Here is a 22,302-nt window from a genome sequence, read left to right on the forward strand (position 1 = left end):
CCGTGACATCAGTGTATCGTATCGAACCGAACCGTGAATTTTGTGAACCGTTACACCCCTAATATATATATATATATATATATATATATATATATATATATATATATATATATATGATTGTCAGGAAGTGATTTTCATGATTTTGGCACACCAACATTACAGTTTGTGTTATAAATTTAAGAACCAACATTAAGTCTTTTGTCTGAATGAGCCTTGACACTGTAATCACAGCCAAAATGTCAATTTCTTATAAAAAAAATAAAATATAAAAAAGGTAAGCTTGATTTACATTGTTTAACACACTTAAGCAAGAACAACAAACCCGTAGAAACTGAATTTCGGGGTTTTCATCAGTCTTCATTTGAATAATCCATTGTATCATCACATATCACTGCCGCTGTTTGCATAGGTATATTTTTTGGAGGTGATATAGCAGAAATTGTGCAGGTAAATGGGTCTGGTGCATATTTGAATTACTGCTCCAGGGCATGTGCATTAAGGCGATTTGCGATTTTTCATTGACTAACTTAACTTTCACCATCATTTAGAATTAGACCAAATAGCATTTGTGACCGCTTAAAGCTGATTTAAAAGTGAATATGTTATGTCTTCAGCATAGTTCTGAAACGTTAAAGCCAAAAACATGTGTGAAAAAGGCTATTTGTTAGTCACATGATCCATTCGCTATTTGTAGTTACAGGAACATGCACAATAACTGACATAGAACACTTTTACAACCCTAAAGCTGCTGTCTTTGATCTTCGGCATGCATGGCACTTTAATGTTTTAATAAATGTCAGTTTCCACACATTTTCCGTTACTGAAGTGCACCTTGCAAAACTGCTTAACTTTTTGTAGTTACTCTTGTAGCCACAAGAGATCATATTGTGGTAGGATTTTGATTCTACTAGCAACATTGTCCAGCAAGGCTACTACCCTGCTGAAAAATCCAGCATTGCTTGTATGGTATGTTTTTCAGGATGGGACCAGCTTGAGATGCTGGTGTACTGGTGGACCAGCATTTGTTGTCTTTTGAGTGCTGGTGTGATCTCAGCAAGGCCACTTTTTTTTTTTTTTTTTTTATAAAATAATAATTTTAATAAATTATTTAATAAAGAAAAATTATTTGGGGATTTTACTGCATAAACATATAACCAGCAGTGTTAAACAAATTGCTCAGTTTTCATATGGTCCTGATCTATACAGAGTAAAAGTAACACTGTAGCAGTATTGTAATAAGTTAGATAAAGTAGATTCACTCTATAAGTGATGACTAAACATTAGTTATGACCAGTTTTGAGCTAGTTACTCAAAGTAAATGTAATATCTCACTCATTACTAGTTACTCCTTTCAAAAGTAATATTGTTACTTTACTTATTACTTTGTGGCAACAGTAATTAGTTACACTACTAGTTATATTACTTTTTCTTCATGCCCCACAGAAGTTGTAAATGTGTATCTTCCACATAAAATTCTAAAATGTTAATTACAACATATTTCTGCCTCATAATTTGACCAAACACTCAATAGTGTCTGATAGTGACATTCAAGTAGAAGTGCTGTATTAATCTCATTAATTGTCATGTGTAGCTTGAAGCTTTCATTATGTATTTTATCAAATCACATAAGTTTTAATGTACCACATGCTGATCAGAGGGGTGTAGGTGGGATGTAATGCCAGAGTAAAGCCACAACTAACACAACAGTGTTCAGATCATCTTTTTCTTAAAAAAAAAAAAAAAATTTAATGCAATATTTCTATCTGCTGCATGTAAGCTTTTTCCATATTCCAAGCTTACCTGCTGAACTGGGGACCTGCATGTGCGAGTCATGACAATTATGAAAATAAATCTAGGAATTATTTGATTGTTGGACTTTAAATCAGCAGTGTTGAGGCATCAAAAGTAATTAACTAAGCTGTTTTGGTTGGTAACAGTAATATTATTACTGAAATCAAATTAGTAATTAGTTACACTACTATTTACTGCAAAAAGTCATATTGGAATATAGTTGAAGTGCACTCTATCACTATTTTCAACAATATTTCACAGTCCTGACTGCACATAATAAAATCATTCTCTTTTATGTGTACTATTTGAAATCAGTTACTAACAGCTAGATTTGGACTTACAGGCCCTTCTCAAAAAAATTGCATATTGTGATAAAAGTTCATTATTTTCCATTATGTAATGATAAAAATTAAACTTTCATATATTTTAGATTCATTGCACACCAACTGAAATATTTCAGGTCTTTTATTGTTTTAATACTGATGATTTTGGCATACAGCTCATGAAAACCCCAAATTCCTATCTCAAAAAATTAGCATATTTCATCCGACCAATAAAATAAAAATGTTTTTAACACAAAAAAAGTCAACCTTCAAAAAATTATGTTTAGTTATGCACTCAATACTTGGTCGCAAATCCTTTTGCAGAAATGACTGCTTCAATCAGCCTGTGGCACTGCTGAGGTGTTATGGAGGCCCAGGATGCTTCGATAGCGGCCTAAAGCTCATCCAGAGTGTTGGGTCTTGCGTCTCTCAACTTTCTCTTCACAATATCCCACAGATTCTCTATGGGTTTCAGGTCAGGAGAGTTGGCAGGCCAATTGAGCACAGTAATACAATGGTCAGTAAACCATTTACCAGTGGTTTTGGCATTGTGAGCAGGTGCCAGGTCGTGCTGAAAAACGAAATCTTCATCTCCATAAAGCTTTTCAGCAGATGGAAGCATGAAGTGCTCCAAAATCTCCTGATAACTAGCTGCATTGACCATGCCCTTGATAAAACACAGTGGACCAACACCAGCAGCTGAGATGGCACCCCAGACCATCACTGACTGTGGGTACTTGACACTGGACTTCAGCCATTTTGGCATTTCCTTCTCCCCAGTCTTCCTCCAGACTCTGGCACCTTGATTTCCGAATGACATGCAAAATTTGCTTTCATCCGAAAAAGGATTTTGGACCACTGAGCAACAGTCCAGTGCTGCTTCGATGTATTTTTATCATTACATTATGGAAAATAATGAACTTTTATCACAATATGCTATTTTTTTGAGAAGGACCTGTATTTGGGAAGTCACTTAAGTATCAAAGTCTTTAAACAGCATCTTTCAATTTTGAACATTATCAAGTTAACAGTCCCATTGAAATGTATCTTCTCATAACCCATCATTAAACAAACGGCTTATGATTAAGATTCCATTAGGCTTTTTATTTATGATGATTATTATTATTATTTCATATCTCTAAATGTTTTGTTATGCAATGTACACAAACTCTTTTCAACTTACTTTAACAAACTTTTGTACAGATCTTATGAAGCAAGAGACAATTTATTTGAAATGTTTCACCAGTGACACTGATTAATAATGTAATCATAACTAAAGTGACTAAAATATTCAGTTCAAGGAAACTAGAATTGTCATATAATACAATAAATCATGTTTTAACCTTATATTATTTTCCCTTTACATAATTTATTAATTAGAGAAATATGCAAGCAAAAACAGTTTGTCCCCAAAACACTGCTTGCATACAGACAGCTGGCCTACTGACACTCAACCCTGGGCCAACACTATACCAGCATTAACCAGCATAGACCAGCCTGGGCCAACTCTATAGCAGCACTAACCAGCCTGGGCCAGCTTGGAATCGATGCAGTGTTTTTTTCAGCAGGGTAGATTCTTTGTCATCACCCACCCCCATTTACTTAATGATCAGAACACAAGATCTGGCAGTAATGCCCCTGATGCGACCATGTTGTTAAGTTTTTCTCTTAACAAGCTTCCTTCTCTCATGATCCACCTTGGGGCAGGTGCTGGCTTTGTCAAAAAGAGGCAGTACAAACCTTTTAAGAATTTTCACTGCATAATCAGGGATCTCCTTGGAGACTTCAATTAAATACACTATATATATGTGTGTGTGTGTGTGTGTGTGTAATACAGTGATGACAGAACTATAATGGTCAGAACTTTGATCTGCTGGTACGTTCTTCATAGAAGGGTAGTTGAGCACAGCTAAAATGTACAATATGTTTGGGTTTTTTTGCAGATTCCCTCTGGTTCTCCGATTAGTCTAAACACAAAGACATTTAGAACATTCATTCCTTAAGTATGACAATAGACATAGACTCCAAGATATGTCAGATTGAGAAAATGTATCCTGGTCTGATGATGAAGCTTTTGGTTGACAGTGAAGGAGCCCCTAATTATATTTGAACCGAACAACATGACTGTTCATGCCAGCAGTACTGTGACAGCTTATGCAATTTAGCCCAACAGCACACTGTCTCCACTATTTGTCCTCAATCTGGTGAGTCGCAGAGGAATAACCAAAAGTAAATTTAAATTAGATAAGTATTGTTTTATAATGATTTTCCCTTCAACCAACAGGAGGACAGTGTCATTATTCACATATATGCTCAAACTGGCAGGAAACGTGACCCTCAAGTGAGTTTTGAACCCATAAATGCTGTCTATACATACTGCATACAGCTGGATGTGTGTTTATGTTCTAAAATTATTAAAGGATTGGTACAAACTATAATTATCTTGAACAGAATTGATATGAGCTTAGCAAAAAGCTATGTGGCACCATTCCAGGTAAGAAGAAACTAGGAAAAGTGTTTACAACTGATATGAAAGCAATAATTCAGAATCTCAACATAAAATTTAATTCAACAGCTGACATCTCTTGACAATATTTTCACAATACTCTTGAAGGTTGCTGTCATTCCCAGGGTTAATGGTAAGAGTTTATAATCATTGTTGTTATTATTTTTTCTTTTTGGCATTTTAAGAAAAACTTTAACTAATATTATAACTAATATAAAGTTCATTTTTACTGTTATTTACACATGGCCCTTTTCTTTTCAGCTCATTTACAAGGTTATCCACTTCCTGCAATTTGAAATATGAAGCTTGTAAACAGTCAGCTTCAGGTTTTGAAGGTAAGTTTGTATATATATATATATATATATATATATATATATATATATATATATATATATATATATATATATATATATATATATATATATATATATAGTCATGCCCACAAATATTGGCACCCTTGGTAAATATGATCAAAAAAGGCTGTGAAAATTCATCTGCATTGTTAATCCTTTTGATTTTTTATTAAAAAAATTCACAAGAATGTATCCTTTCATTGGATAATAAGAATATAAAAATGGAGGGGAAATATCATTATGAAATTAATGTTTTTCTCAAATACTCGTTGGACACAGTTATTGGCACCCCTAGAAATTCTTATGAGTAAAATATCTCTGAAGTATATTCCCATTCATATTCACAATTTTGAGCACTCCAGCATGATTATAAACATTAAATTATCCAGCCATTGCTTCCTGTTTCACAGAAATATAAAGTGGAGGGAAAACAAAGCCCAAATGCCCTTGATCATCCATCACAATCAGAAAAACCAAAGAATATATTTCTGATGTGCAGCAAAAGATGATTGAGCTTCACAAATTGGTGAAGTGGCTTTAAGAAAAGAGCTAGAGCAGTGACAATTCCCATTTCCACCATCAGGACAATTAGGGACAATTAAGAATTTCCAATCAACAGAAAATTTTAGAAAACTGACTGGAAGAGGTCGTGTGTCTATATCGTCCTAATGCATGGTGAGGAGGTCAGTTTGAGTGGCTATAGACTCTCCAAGGATCACAGCTGGAGAATTGCAGAAAATAGTTGAGTTTCTGGTTCAGAAAACCTTTAAAAAAATTGTCAAACAGAACCCACATCAACACATGTTGTTTGGGAGGGTTTGAAGAAAAATTCTCCTAGCTCATCCAAAAACAAACTTAAGCATATTCAGTTATCAGACGCGACTGGAACTTCAAATGGGACTGGCTTCTATGATCAGATGAAACTAAAAATTAGCTTTTTAGCAGTAAACGCTCAAGATGGGTTTGGTGAAAACAGGGATAAAAAAGTACCCCATGTGTACAGTGAAATATACAGCTGTATTTTTGATGTTGTGGGCCTATATTTCTGCTGGAGGTCCTGGACATCTTGTTTAGACACATGGCATCATGGATTCTATTAAATACCAACAGATAAAAAATCAAAAAGTGACTGACTCTGTTAGAAATCTTATAATGGGCCATGTTTGGATCATTCAACCGTACAATAATCCAAACACAATCCTCAAAAACAACACCGAAATGGGTCACTGAGCTCAAAACCAAGCTTCTGCTACAGCCATTCCAGTCCTCTGACCTGAACCCTACAGAAAATGACAGAAAATGAGTGAACTGAAGAGGAGAAGCTGGGAATCTGAAGGGTCTGGAGTGATTCTGGATGAAGGAATGGTCTCTGATCTCTTGTCAGGTGTTCTCTAACCTCATCAGGCATTATAGGAGAAAGTTTTGAGCTGTTAAACTGGCAAATATAGGTTTAAAAAATAATTCAATAAAAGGGTGTCCTTAATTGTGGCCAATGTGTATTAGAGAAAAACGTTTATTTCATAATGATATTTCCCCCCATTTTAAATTCTTATTATCCAATGAAAGGATACATTTTTGTGAATTTTTCAAATAAAACATCAAAAGGATTAACAATGCAGATTAATTTTCACAGCCTTATTTGCTCATATTTGCCAAGGGTGCCAATATTTGTGGGCATGACTGTATATTGAGACTGTTGTCTTTATAATAATAATAATTATATTTATTATTACATTGTCATTTAGTAAGTGCTTTTATCCAAAACGACTTACAAATGAGTACAATGGAAGCAGTAAAAATCAACAAGAGCAATGCCATGCAAGTGCTATAACAAGCCTCAGGTAGCTTAATGCAGTACACGTAGCAACATGTCTTTTTTATTATATAATAAAGAGAAAACAAAGAATAGAAAAAAAGTAGAGCAAGCTAGTGTTAGATAACTTTTCTTATTATAATTATTATTTTATATAATATAGTGATATTTTTCCTTTTTGTATCCCACAGGACTACTTGCTGATTGGAACGGATGTTCAATTTACAGAATAAATTTCAACTGAATTAGCGAAGGATAAATAAATAAATAAATACATAAAGTAACGTAAATGCTGATTTACTTCTGAGGACAATGTTTTTTAAGGTGATTTTTAAAAGAAATAATTTACATCTTTAACATTTCTATTTGAAATTTAACTTTGCATTACATACATGTTTTGAAATAAATAAACAAAGATTTTACTTCTGGTTCGTTTTCTGTTTTTAACAATAGTCAATGTGCTGAAATGGCAGGCAATGGTAGCATGGTGCTACGGTTTAGGGTTCCTATAAAGTGAATCTATGAAAGGGAACTTCTTATGTATGTAACCCTTGGCAAAATGTTTACCTTGCATGCACTGTAAATTGATTTGGAAAAAAAAATATTTGAAAAAGGCAGAAATGTAACTGGAGAATAACAATGTTTTTTACTCATTAACTTCCCCTCTTAGCTTGTGTAGAGGTTTGCAGCTTGTAAACACCCAACAACAGGTTTTGAAAGTACTGTAAACTCAAAATATAATAAATACTATATTTTGGTTTGTTGTTATGAGTGCCCTATACACCAAGGTAATTTAAAGAATATCTTTATTTTTTTCTGCACAAGACATGACATTTTCTTTTTCTTTCTTTTTTTCATTTCTTACCATTTACTTAGTTGATATTAAAATACAGTAACTGTGTTCATTTCCTTACTATTACAGCACACACAGTGAAATAAGAACGGCAGTATGAGGTTATCTTAGGGTCTGCATTACATTGTCTGTTTGCTCAAAAGATGCTCAGATGTCTTTCGCTCATTCAGGGAGGTGTGGATCAAAGCATGTCCTCTCAGACACTGGGAGTTAGCTGATGTGATCTGTTGGAACATTTAACAGTTTGAGACCTTGCAGTTATCTAAAACACAACATGAACTAAGAAAACTTGTGAATGAGAGACTAATCTCAAATCTGTCATCTAACCTGATGGCATTTTTCATCTGACATGGCTACATCTGTTTTCTAGTGCTATCAGATTTTACTACTATGTCATATCTATCAAATGTCTACCCCTGTCAGTGGTGGACAACTTAAGTATTTTTATTTTGTTACTGTACTATGTAAGTATTTTTTTCAGGTACAGTATCTGTACATTGCTGGAGTATTTTTATTTTGAGACACTGTTAATTCACTACATTCCAAATCATAATATGGTACTTTTTACTCCACTAAATTTTAGAAAAACATGTTCTTCCTTGTTATTTTGAACTGGACAAATCATCAAGCACTACTACATGTGAAAGAGCTGTCATGTGAGTACATGCGAATTAAGTATTTGCGCAATTGATGGCGTGAAAAGTTACTAATACCGATTTTTTGCATTTATTATCTTAAATGAAAATCATATTTAGGTTCATGAAGTGTCCACTGTTTGCAAACTAAAACTACAAATGATGTAAAAATAGTATGTAAGCATAATATGTTTTCTTAAAAAATGCTTACACTGCCCAGTGTGACCTCTGTTTTTAAAATGTATATTTATATTTGGGAAAGCATATTTAGTTTTTCCTCATTTCTATATACTGTAAGATATATTTTGTTATTTTGACTTGTTTCACAATTGAATTATCAGTAATTATTAGTAGTAATCCACATACAAGTTTTTTTAACAGGACGATAGTATAAAATAAATAAATAAATAAACATTAATTAATCAGTACTTTTAATACTTAAATCTGTTAAAAATCATGTACTTTTGTATTTTTACCCAAGTAAAATTGAAAAAGAGTTCTTAATACATTTACTGAAGTATACATTTTATTGTCACTACTGTCACAAATGAAATTATATTAGCTTAGATGCCTTTCAGAAAAGATGGTATCCATGTAAAAGATAGCCTACCTCTGTCTACACCTTGGTGTTTAGATGAAAAAGTGAAAAACAAGTACCAACTATACTGCAAGGCACACACTGACCACTGCTTGCACCATCTTGATCTTAGGATGTATGTTATGTGTTTAATGTATTTAGTGTTCCTGTAGCTCAACTGGTAGAGCACTGCTTTAACAAGCAAGCAAGCGCAAGGTTGGGGGTTCGATTCCCCGGGAACACATGATATGTAAAAATTGATAGCCTGAATGCACTGTAAGTCGCTTTGGATAAAAGCGTCTGCTAAATGCGTAAATTTAATTTAATTTAATTTAATTTTTATGTATGGACCCAATAGACCAGGGGTGTCCAAATCCTGGTCCTGGAAGGCAAACGTCCTGCAAGTTAGCTCATGCTTGTGAATTATTAATTCTAGCGTGTATTCACAAACCTTTCATATTCGGTAATTGGTTCTAGCATCAAAAGCCCTCCAGGATTGCAATGCATGAAATACAGACTGAAGAGCAGGTCAAAATACAACTGCTGATAGGGCATGATAGTAAACTAAAGTACCTGCAAAGATTTCCAATCAGGATTTAGACTGTATCAAAGGGACTGCTCTCATCAGAGTTACATCTGATCTTAGCACTGTATTTGTTACTATCGACCACAAAATTATTTTATACTGTGAAAAATGCCATACAAATAAAAATGACTTGAAATTGACAATAAAATTATTATTTGAATATTAGATAAACTGTTGCCCATAGTTTACCTTGACTAACACATAATCTCCAGGTGTAATGGGGACCATCTGAGGTTTCTTTTGCTGAGCAGGCAAACCTGTTTTAGGAAAAACCACTTTCATATTTCCATCATTTCGACCACAAAGTTCCTCAGAAGATCTTTTACTTTCCTGTAAAATATCAAGAAAGAATTCTGTAATATCTGTTCAGCATTTCCCTATGTCCAAGTAACCCTATACGCGGTGAAGAAAATTTGGCAAAACATCTTGAGGTTTTCTGTTATACTCACTCCTTCTACCAACACCAGCTGTGTGCTGCCAATAAGAGCCATGTTGACTTTAGCTGCCTCTTCTCTAAAAACAGAGATGAGTTCCTCTAGACGGCGCTGTTTTACGGGTGTAGGAACGTCATCTTGCAACCGGTGATATGCATGAGTTTTCTAGAGAGAGATAAGCACGGAAAAAAAAAACATACTAATTTTAATAAATGCCTCCATATGTTAGAATACCTCTTTCTATCCCAGTTTTTAATTATTAGATACAGTTTGCTTTGGATTATGGGTTTAGGTACCATTATTTTGTACTAACAGATATAATTAAGTTGTTTATTAGTAAAAAAGAAAAAAAAAAAAAACATACAATAATACCATACCATAATAAAACCCCAAGAGACTAACATCATCATGCTGGTTATATCATCAACATATTCACACACGAAAAAAAAAATGTAATTCTTTCAAATGAAAGCTGAATAACTAAGCTTTCCATTGATATATAGTTGGTTAGGATAGGACAATATTTGGACATGATACAACTATTGAATATATGAAATCTAAGGGTACAAAAAACAACTTTAAAGTTTTCCAAATTAGTTCTTATGAATGCATATTTCTAATCAAAAATTAAGTTTTGATATATTTAGGGTAGGAAATTTGCTAAATGTCTTCATGGACATGATCTTTACTTAATATTCTAATGATTTTGGCATAAAATAAAAATCAATCATTTTGACCCATACAATGTAATTTTGCCTATTGCTACAATTATATCCCAAGCGACTAAAAACTGGTTTTGTGGTCCAGGGTCATAAATGGTTGATGAATCTGGCAGGACAAGCAACAATTAGATCAGACCTTCCTCATGCTGTAGGCGAAGAGAAAGCCCACATTATAGCCAACCTCCCTGACAAGGGAAAGGGTCTGCTGATGGTCTTCTTCAGTCTCTCCACAGAATCCTGTGATGAAATCACTGCTCAGACTGACTCCTGAAACAGGATTTATCAGGGACAGAGAGGAACATCATAAACCACTGCACTTCATTTAATTCACATTATATCATATGAAAACATGTCTAAACTAGTTTGATTCAGTTTTCGAACTGAAGTAAAAAAAAAAAAAAAAAAAGAAAGTGGACAAAAGGCCTCTAACACTAGCTTGCTCTATTATTTTTCTATTCTATCTGCTTTCTTTTAATTTATTATGTAGGGGATAATATACATCCAGCTGGTTGTTATCGCAGAATAACCCCCTCCGCTTTGCATCAGGGTCCTGTATCACCCTGCCGGGGGTTATTCTGCGATTACAACCAACTGAACAATCTTCGCAAATTGGCAGCAGGTGCGTTTGCATAAAATGAGAGAGCAAGTACACAATACCAGGATGACATAATTAAATAACTGTACACAATTTTGAATGATAAAAAATGAATATGATTAAAAATATTTTATTAATTAAGCGACTGGATACACCTTTAAAATTAAAGGGTTTAAAGTTTTAAAATTAAAGATCTAAGCCTCAAGCATCGACAAAAGATCGCTGTTTTTCAATGGAAAGCTTATAAAGACTATTTGTGTAAGCAGTACCCATCAAAACATGAATAATGGAAACGCAGTACATACCAGATTCATCGTAATAACGAGTCATAAACACATCCACAGCTGTAAATCCCGGTTTAGTTAGAAAGGTAAGGGTCCATTGAATGACATCTCATGGAGCACATTTAGTCCAATGAAGATATAACATTGTAATATGGATCATAATTCCTTTGTTTACATTTCAGTTCTTCAGCGACAGAACTCTTTGTGTCCGTTATGGAATAACTCGCACTAAGAAACTGCATCTTGGTAGTAAAAAACGGCATGGTTTTGCAGCGTACAGTGTCACAAAAGAATGAGCCAATCCACCGGGGAAAAAGGGAATAAAAGATAGGCGAAAGATAGTATATTTGAATTCTGGCACTCTCTCATGATGGCTCGTGACGCGCTCTGACGCACCTGTCAGCTGATGGAGGCAGAACTTATAGCGATCGCCTTTTTCTTTGTTTGTTTTATTTTTTCAACAGTTTTTATACATGTGAGAGTGTGTTTTATGTTGAATGTGAATGTATCTGCATGATTACCATCTGTTTGAGTGCAAATCAGCCCGCTATTGCTGTATGATCACGGCTATCAAAGTGAACGAATGTATAGAGAGAGTGGATTATTTACTTTATGGCGCATTTGTGTTATTACCATCTGTATAAGTGGCCATCAGCACATCAGCACTTATTTGCATCGTAATTCATTGTAAATTTTGCATTTCTAGAAATCTCAGGATTTTCTGTAATTGGCATACAAAGTTAAATCTTTTTTTATTATTATTATTCTTATTTTTCTTACTCAAATTATTCTTATTGTATTTTTCTAGTGCTCAAATAAATCACTTATATGATGTCTAAATTTCTGTCTAGTGTTTTATAATTAAAAAAAAAAAACTATGGAGTGGTATGTTTACTGACTAAATAGTTTGTAGAAAAATTAAATCTAAAATTAGAACATAGAAGTAGAAGCCTTCAATACAGTTGGTAAATATTTTTTTATATATATAATTGGGGGATGTAGACATAGTCTCATAAAAATATCTCATTTTTCAATAGTCTCATTTTTCATGATATCTTATTTAGATTTGAAATAGAAACTCATGAGACATGTGACTTTCAAACCATTGCCTTTCTATATTGCTCCAGGACTGATTACATGGATTGTATATCAAATAAAAAAAAAATATTTAAGTGTGGTAAAAAAATCTTTTATATTTTTAAATTAATATTTTTGAGCATTATCAAATCTGGTTGATAAAAAGTAAAGCCCAAAGGGTCTTCTTTCCAAAGACACCAAAATTATGTTTGTAAGACACTGAAGTAGGAAACTTTTACAATTATAAGTTAGTTAGAGCACTTTCAGCATTGAATCACATAATGGGGGGTCAGGTTAACAGGTTAAGATATTTTAGATTTAGTCCGAGAGCTTTCTGACCCTCCATTGAAAATGTATGTTATACTGTCCATGTCCAGAAAGGTAATAAAAACATCATCAAAGTTGTGCATGTGACATCAAAGAATACATTTTGCCCACATTTAGGGCTTTTTTTATTCGTGAACGCACTCACAAGAGACCTGAAAGAGAAGACAATGCTGAATAAAGTCGTAATTTTGTATTATTTTTGGACCAAAATGTATTTTCAATGCTTCAACAAATTCTAACTGACCCTATGATGACATAGGCACTACTTTGATGATGTTTTTATTACCATCCTGGACATGGACAGTATACCGTACATACATTTTCAATGGAGGGTCAGAAAGCAGAAAGAAAAACATGAGGGAAACATGACATAATTTTCATTTTTGGGTGAACTAACCCTTTAAGAGTAATTCTAGTGAACATCTTAACTCCAAAAATTTTTTGAATACTACATCTGGTTAAAATAAATAAATCAATCAATAAATATTTGTCTTACAAGAATAAAAAAGTCAGTTTGAATCCTCTACTGCCAATTTACTCAAACATTGTAAAATAGATTTGTCATTATATATACTTATTTGACAAATTATTTGAAATCAAAGATAGAAAGTACCTCCGAACATGTTCGACAGACAATACAAAATAATTCCTTACATTAAAGTCAGTTTTGTTAGTAGTTTTGTCTCAGTACTAATAATCAGTGATTGATTATCAAATAGCATATTTTATAATGACAGCATACCTGGAATTATTTCACGAATATTTTCCACAAGATCAAGATAAGCCTCTCGGGTGTAACTGAAAAAGAAAAAAAGACAGATTGAAGGAAATTAAATTACACAGTAATCCACAAACTCTTGGAGTTCAATAAATATGCTATAAAAAGATAGTTCATTGCAGCAAATAAGGTATGTCATAACCAGATAGGGCTGGTTTTTCAAAACTGACATTGAATTCTTGTATTAATATATATTTATTATTATTGCATTCACATCATGCCCCATGAGTTCAGTTATACATAAAAAATTAATAAAAAAAAGAATGGTTGTATAAATAATCAGCATTTCGGACACTGGTATTTCTCAGGATGCTTTTATGAGGCGCAAGAGAGAGTGTTGTAAGAGTGTTGTGGGAAACAAGACGGTGCATCAGTCATAGATATATATACATAAATGTCTCATTAGCGACCGTTTCTATGGGCCGCTATCATAGACTGTATAAAAACATGCATCACTCCCGGATAAATGAAAATGGGCAAAGAGGTGGGAGCTGGTTCCCGAAACCACGCTAACCTAGCCTGACGGTGGTGACATCAGCAGCAATCCAACCATCACTCAAGTGGCCTCGCCCTTAATTATGCAGAACTTTAAGGCTTAATATAATTTATATAATCTTTTTTTTTTATATAAAATAATAAACTAAATAATAAATTGTGATTATACTATTATATTTAAAAATAAAAATAGAGTATTAAATTCATTTTTTTTATAGTAAACTTCAACATAAAATGCTTATATTTACTTATTCTGTCTTTGTTTCTTTTTCTTTCATAATGTTCAACCTTAAAATCAGCAGGCTTTTTTTTTTGGCGGATTGCCAGAAAGGAAGTTAGTACATGCGATTTCAGGTTTAACACTACCGATTAAAGAGAATCAGTGAATGAAATGTCACAGTTTTGCATTGTGCTTTGAAAACGGCAGCGTGTAGCCTAGATTTATGCTTTCAATTAGAATCTTATACAGTACAGTTTGTCGATCTAAAATGGTAATTGTGCATTAACATCTGTCATCCATGTGTAGAGTCTGGAACAATCAGACACACAATTTTGTTTGTTATATTTAACAAATACTCTAACATCCCAACAAACAAGCTATGAGGGTCTATGGACCCTCACGGTACTTTTGACCATGGTGGAAACACAGAATGCAACAGGTCTGGAGAGAAATAGTTCCTGGGGAAAAAAGTTCTTTGATACAATTGTTCCGGGTAAATTTAGTGGAAACGTGGCATTAGATCCTAAGAGGAGGATGAGCTAGAGTTCTTTTGGACTCCTAAGCACGTGCCGGGCCTTCGGCCTTGACTTTACATTCACCAAAGATCCTAGGACCTCAGGTGATGTCTCACTTAGCTCTTTTAAACTTGCCACTGGGAAAAAACTCCAAATCACCACTGAGTCAGAACATCTTTGGAATTCATCACTCTTCAAACCCAGAAGAAGGTGATCACCAAGCTACGAAACGTTACCTGATTCTGATGCAGAAAAGCTAGTTCATGCATTCATGACCTCTAGGCTGGACTACTGTAATGCACTTCTAGGTGGTTGTCCTGCATCTTCAATAAACAAGCTACAGATGCAAACTACCAAAATGCAGCAGCTAGAGTCCTTACCAGGTCAAGAAAATATGATCATATTACCCCTATTTAACAGTCTCTGCACTGGCTACCTATTAAGTTCTGTATCAGTTACAAATAATCATAACTTACCTATAAGGCCCTAAATGGTTTAGCTCCTGTGTACCTAACAAGCCTTCTACCACGGTACAATCCATCATGCTCCATAAGGTCACAAAACGCTGGACTTTTGGTAGTTCCTAGGATAGCAAAGTCCCCTAAAGGAGGTAGAGCTTTTTCACATTTGGCTCCAAAACTCTGGAATAGCCTTCCTGATAATGTTCGGGTTCAGACACACTCTCTCTGTTTAAATCTAGATTAAAAACACATCTCTTTCGCCAAGCATTCGAATAATGTATCTCTTAAATTGTGACTGCAGTTGCATCTGATTAAATGGGCATTCTTATTCTTTAGCTTGGGTTAAACAAATTAATTTTACTTTGTAGGAACAGCAGCTATGCTAATGATGTCTCTGTTTGTTTCTATGTTTTGCCACGGGTAACTAGTTTTGCCACTTGGTAACTAGGATTTACACAAGCTCCAGTCTGGATCCAGGGCATCTGAGAAGAGATGATGCTGACCCTCAGAGGACCTCAGATGATGCTAACCCTGAATCAACAAACAGAACTAACAAATATTGCTACGAGTGTGACTGCATCATATAATAATTGCTGTTAATAATGTTCATCATCTGGCTGACTATGTCTTATATTAATTTTTTTGAAAAATCCTGTCATACGCGCACAGACTGACAGTCACCACTTATAAGCTACTATTAAATATTGTAGAAACTTAATTTTCTGTAAAGTTGCTTGGAATGATTTGTATTGTAAAAAGCGTTAAACTTGTATGTAAACTTGAAATGAAACTAAAACTTGAATTGATCACGACTCCTAAGCCAACAAACCTTCTAACCATCAAGACTTTCATCCAAGACTGCATCCTGACGGTCATTCCAGGGTTAGGCAATGCAAGTATCGTACATTTAACTAAACAAAACAGAGGTTTAATATAAGCTATAGACCCCGTTATAAACGGCAATTATGGTAAACTGACTCTTTTCATAGCTTCATTCTCTGGTTTTCCTGATGGTATCATCCAACAAATCTCATTTGCCCTTTCCCCTGTATGAGTGATTCTATGTTTGTTTGTTTGCTAGACTAGTTTGTGTTAAGTGTTTAGTTAATAAGACCCTTGTGCACAAATTACATGAGTTTCTGATTGTGCCTTGCACATTAATTGTCCCTTTATGATTTGATCCTTGCTACATGATCTAAGGCATTATTAGGCTACTGTAAGAAGGTTGTTTTCTGTGGCCATGACAATATCCTTTCTTAGAGTTTATTTGAAATTACACTGAATGTTCGATGGATGAACAGATTAGTTGATGGCAATTTAATTCTGCTACAGTAACTACTGGCAGCTCATACAAATAATTGTAATTAATCAATTAATTGTAATTATTTATATACATTTGATTTTTATAGCATTAATAGCACAATAAAATGATTTGTTCGTCTGCAGGGCGGACAGTGTTAATCGTTTATGGACTCTTAGTAAAATTATTTCTCTGGCCACGAAAAATTTATTTACTACTAATACATTGCTCCCAGAGCATGTAACAAAACCAGAACATTAAAGTGACCTTGTCCTGTGAGCAGCAAACACAGACAACCAAGTGTGAATACATATGGATGTTTATTAAACTACACTACAGGACAACATGCAACATCTGACTAAACACAAACATACACACATTAAACATAGATGCCAACACAAGGAAGGCATGGATAGAGAGCGAGAGCGAGAGCGAGAGAGAGAGAGAGAGAGAGAGCGAGTGCAAGAGTGAGTGCACACACTGCAGAGAGAGAGAGCGCGCACTGCAGAGAGAGAGAGAGAGCGCGAGAGCGAGCGCACGCACTGCAGAGAGAGAGCGAGAGAGAGAGAGAACGCGAGAAAGTGGAGGATCATGGCAGTACTTACTCATAAACTAAGTCACAACCTGTTAGGAACCATCAATGAATCTCATCACCTTAATTAAAAGGGGTCAAAGACTAGAAGTGCATCTAAATAGTTAACAAGCGGTTACTAGAATTGGTTCTGGTGTTGCTGAGTAAAGTGTCCAGGTGCATGTATAATGTGTAGATTCCTGTTGAATCCTGTTAAAAGTAAAACCTTCTTCATTTCATCCATGGGTTGACTGCTTCGAAGTAAATCAACAAAGTTTCTGAAAACTGCCAGAAGATCGGACTCCCCCGGAAGGGGAGTCGTGAGTTTTCCAAGGTGATGGGTGTGTTAACGGAACCGCAAGTTAAGAGAAGCCCACTTTTTGGGTGTGGAAGAGGTTTTATCTGGTTTCTCTTTAACACCCCTTTTGGTTGGACTGACCTGTAACAAGGCATATAGTTTAAGCGGGAAAGTGTTTCTTTGTCCCAGTGACACCTCATTTGCATGTTTGATTGGCGTGATTAACTGGTAACCCAAACTATGGTACAAACAGTATGCATTTTACGATCACATAGTGTACATAATTGTTTGAGGTATAAAAAGCAGATCATTTTTATACCAAGGACGAAACATCTTAAAGCAGAGATACACTCATATACCTGAATATAAGCATTGAGAGTCTAACTAATACAAATAAAGAATTGTAACTAGGCTACTACAATAGTGAAACATACAAACAATACATGCATACACCAGATACATTTGTAACTGATTAATTATAGTCTAAATGAATAAAAGTGTGTGTGTGTGTGTATGTGTGTTGTGTATTGCGAGAATGTGAGTGCTCAGCCAGACCCCTTTGGTGTCTGGCATCGAGGGCTATCTAGTTATCTAGGAATGTGTTTGAAGTCGGATGGAGAGACCTGTTCAGTATCTTCCAGATAATGGGGGTAAACATTGCCATAAAGCACTCATAAAAATGTATACCATGGGGCCAGATTCTGTAATTTATATGCAAATAATAATAATAATAATAATAATTCCTTACATTTATATAGCGCTTTTCTAGGCCCTCAAAGTGCTTTACATTGTCAGGGGGTATCTCCTCATCCACCACCAGTGCGCAGCATCCACCTGGATGATGCGATGGCAGCCATATTGCGCCAGAACGCTCACCACACACCAGCTTATTGGTGGAGAGGAGACAGACTGATGAAGCCAATCAGCGGATATGGGGATTGTTAGGAGGCCATGATGATCAGAGACCAATGTGCAAATTTAGCCAGGACGCTGAGGTCACACCTAAACTCTTTTTAAAAAAATCCTGGGATTTTTAATGACAGAGAGTCTCCCGTTTGGAGCCAGCCTCTAGCGGCCAGTCTATGAATTACAGTTTTAGTCACTTCTGTGTTGGTTTCATGAGAGAGTTGCCGCTTAGCCACAATACGTAAGCCCCCCACCATATTGTGGTCAACTTGATGTCATTGACCATAGTAACCACTGAATATTTGAAAGATGACACAATCCTGCACAGAATTGCTCAAAGGCTCTGTGAGAATCTACAGTATGGTGAATGACGTCAAGTTGACCGTTCCAAGATGGCGGCCGCATCTACGTGCCTGGTCAAATGGGGCGTCTATACATTTCTATGGCATCATTGACTGACGCTATGAAACATCCTCCTCATCCTCCTGGTTTGATCTCATAGAAAGACAACAGTAACTCAAATAACCATTTGTTACAACTGAGGTACAGTAGGTATGTAAGTTATCAAACAAGCGCATCAAAGCACATTTTCGCAAATAGCCGTCAGTTTTGCCTTACCAATGTGTTACATTTGACGGCTGCAGTAGGGGAAAATTAAAGAAAAACACTGTAGTTAAAATATTTAATATTCACAGATGAAAGTTTATTACTTGAAGTTATGTCATTTCTTAGAACGAATTCAAGCAGGATAAATGTCAAGCCTATGAGCTTGTGCTTATATTTTATATTTTATCTAAGCTGCAAAGAATTACACCATACTTTTGATTTGACACATTTAATAGGTGTGCAGTATTATTTATATAATATGAATTATGTGTTATATTTTTCTAAAGAAATTGTGGTTTACTTTACATCAGAGCATTAAAAGTGGTAGCCTATTTTAGTGAGCTAGGCTACATGGATTTATATGCAAAATATCAATATTCTCACATATAAGGCCTACATTAAAAAATTCATTTAATAAAACAACATGCATTTTTGACACACACTACTTTGTTATTCATTACCTGTCCTTTATTTTGACATAACTTCTTGGGGAAAAGATATTTGTCTGTACACTGATTAAGAAATTATTGTGTGTTTTATAAATTATTTGCTTTATTTTAGTAAATTGTGAGGCACTGTTAGCCTGGTAATACCAAACTCTGCTACTTCACTTTGCTTCAAAGACAGAGTCTGGAAGGGCATAATTGACAAGAATTGTCTTTTTTCGTGGGGGTTGCTTGTCTGAAGTTTAAAATCATTGGTTACCCTTAAAGCTGCGGTAGGGAACTTTTGACGCTCTAGCGGTTAATAAACAGAACTGCTTGCGTCTTGCGGAAGAACATCGTAGCCGGAACTACTTCTCTCTGTTTATGTCTATGAAGAATCACAAAGGTACTGTGTTACTCCGCCGCTGTATCCCCGAAGCAATCTAAAATAGTCCGAATATAAACACTTATTATTATGAGAAAATATATCTACAGACCTGTTAAATACCCTCTAGACATCTCTGTTAAAGTTTTTAAAGCATTTTATACGCGTTTGAATAAATTCTGCTTTCAGAACAGACTTTAATGGAGAGATCAATGGTGTAGTGGGGGCCATACGCAAGTATATGCCATATGCTTACTTTTTTCCCCAGGCCATTTGCATATTACAACTTCTAAGGTTCAATATATGCGTATACCCTCGTTATACCCACTTGTTTTGTTGCTTCGTAAGCCCGTCATCTACTTTCATATAGTCTATATAGCTTCCCCTTCAATGGTGTACCATACAGTTTAGTGAAACTCTTGATTCTTTGTTGCAATTGGCACATTATCACTTCTGTCATTCTACCTTTCCAAGCCCATCATCTACTGAATGCGCATGTCTGCTGCAGTGAGAGAGCTCCACTCAAATGCCATCAGGAGTACATTTCTTGACCGGTCGAGTTGTGAGTCGATCGCCGAAACAAGGGAGACCTCCCCCATATTAGGCACTGTTTTGAAATTACACAAAACTGCCAAAAGCAAATACTGCAAAAAGTGTGAAGCGGCGTAAGAGCAGTCTCCCGCACAGCGCTGCGTTTGCGCCACAATGTAAGGTGATAAACAGCCCAAGTAGCTTCATCCATTCAGATGTGACACAGAATTATTGTTATAGTCGTGTCGTGTGATATATGAGAACATTAAAGGTTCTGTAGTGATGCTGGCTGAAAACACCCACGATAATGTAAACTGCATAAAGAGCTTGTCATTTCAGCACCATAGTAATTTACCATGGTTTTACTTATAGTGAACACCATCTTACTAATAGGCCTACTAATTATAAGCAAGAACTTCTATCTATAGATGTTTAGTTCTATTCTAATTATTTTTAATAGAAGTAAAATGTTAATTCTGTAAGAGCCCTATTAAATATAAATGTCAGTGTCTTTTATAAATTAGGTGTGTATTATTTACAAATTATAAAGTTCTTAAAGGGATAATCACCCAAAAATGTAAATAACCATTAACTCAACATCATGTCATTCCAAACCTGTATGAATTTCTTTCTTCTGTGGAACATAAAAAAGAAGATAATTTGAGAAATTCAAGATATTTTTGTCCATACAGAAGAAATCAAAGGTATAAGCAAAATGGTTTGGCAACTTCTACAAAATATCTTATTTTTTGTTCCACAGAAGAAACTAAGTCATACAGGTTTGCAATCACTTGAGAGTGAGGAAAGGATGACAAAATCCATTAGAAGTAGGCCTAATTGTTTGGCATTCTAGCTCAAATCATTGTTTACAGGAACTCGTGGGCTGGATATTTCCAGGACCGAATTTGAACCCCAGTCCAGCCCTGCTTACATGCTGAAAAATCCCCTTGCAGGAAGCATAATTCCCTTCCAAAATAATACAAACAGTGTATAAAAGCATAAAATAAAACCTAAAACATCAAATTAAAATGAACATTAAAACATAAATAAATAAAAACATTAAATTCAGATGTATATATAAAGCACTTTTCACAATTAATATAATTCCAAAGAAACATGTTGAAATTTTAAGATTTTTACAACATTATTACAATTTTAATTGTAATAATGCGTCGACAGATGGGCTGAACAACCTGGAAGTCATGCTGTAGACTATTAGAAAAATAATCTGTTGTTCAAATTACAGTGCACTGTATTAATATTACTAAATTACTATTTAAATTACTAATAAACCAACAACAATAAAATGTTGTTGTTTTTTGGTGGTGTTGATGGTGGGACAGGGGGGTTAAACCACTTTTTTCTTAGGACTACACCACTGGGAGAGATGCCTTAAAACTGATTTTTTTCCTCTGAAACACAAAAACAAAAATTGAAATAAACATGATATTTCATGTTTTGAGAATGGCAAACTCTTCTTTGCAGATATTGTTGCTTGTGAATTGTTCACATAATGTCTCCAAAAAACTTGCATGTGTAATCCCAAATCTAAAATTGCCTATAAAACATGTTCATAGATGGATATTCTACTGATGTCTGGACTTTCTTTGGGATTTGGAAAAACATAAAGACATGATTCAATATATTGGTAATGAATAGGCTACATTCTGTGAGAATTTATATTTCACACTCTAAAAATTATATGGAATTTTTTTTTTTTTTTAGTTAAGGCAACTTCCTTTAAAATTAAGTTATAATAACTAATAAACTTTATTGCGCTATACAGTAAACAACATTTGAAGTTGATCAAAACCTTTCTTCAAAATTGTCCTAACACCAAAATGACGATGCAATTGCCCTACTTTGCATAAAACCTGTTCTGCAAGTTTGAAACCCTCATAAAACATTGTCCATTTGAAAGACCAAAGAAAATCA

At 34.7% G+C, this 22,302-nt stretch overlaps 1 protein-coding gene across 1 annotated transcript in view; it reads right to left on the reverse strand.

Annotated features, from left to right (window-relative positions):
* Window positions 1-7,575: 7,575 nt before the first annotated feature.
* The window catches only part of cdk5rap1 (CDK5 regulatory subunit associated protein 1), a 30,891-nt gene continuing 16,164 nt past the window's right edge, over window positions 7,576-22,302 (reverse strand). The window contains exons 9-13 of the mRNA XM_052568766.1: window positions 13,619-13,674; window positions 10,730-10,860; window positions 9,887-10,036; window positions 9,627-9,767; window positions 7,576-7,863 (exon numbers count right to left, since the gene is read on the reverse strand). Of these exons, the coding sequence (XP_052424726.1) occupies window positions 7,759-7,863; window positions 9,627-9,767; window positions 9,887-10,036; window positions 10,730-10,860; window positions 13,619-13,674 (583 nt within the window). The 3' untranslated portion in view covers window positions 7,576-7,758. The remainder of the gene's footprint in view (window positions 7,864-9,626; window positions 9,768-9,886; window positions 10,037-10,729; window positions 10,861-13,618; window positions 13,675-22,302) is intronic.

Source organism: Carassius gibelio, chromosome B11 (assembly GCF_023724105.1).
Source record: "Carassius gibelio isolate Cgi1373 ecotype wild population from Czech Republic chromosome B11, carGib1.2-hapl.c, whole genome shotgun sequence".
NCBI classification, from domain to species: domain Eukaryota; kingdom Metazoa; phylum Chordata; class Actinopteri; order Cypriniformes; family Cyprinidae; genus Carassius; species Carassius gibelio.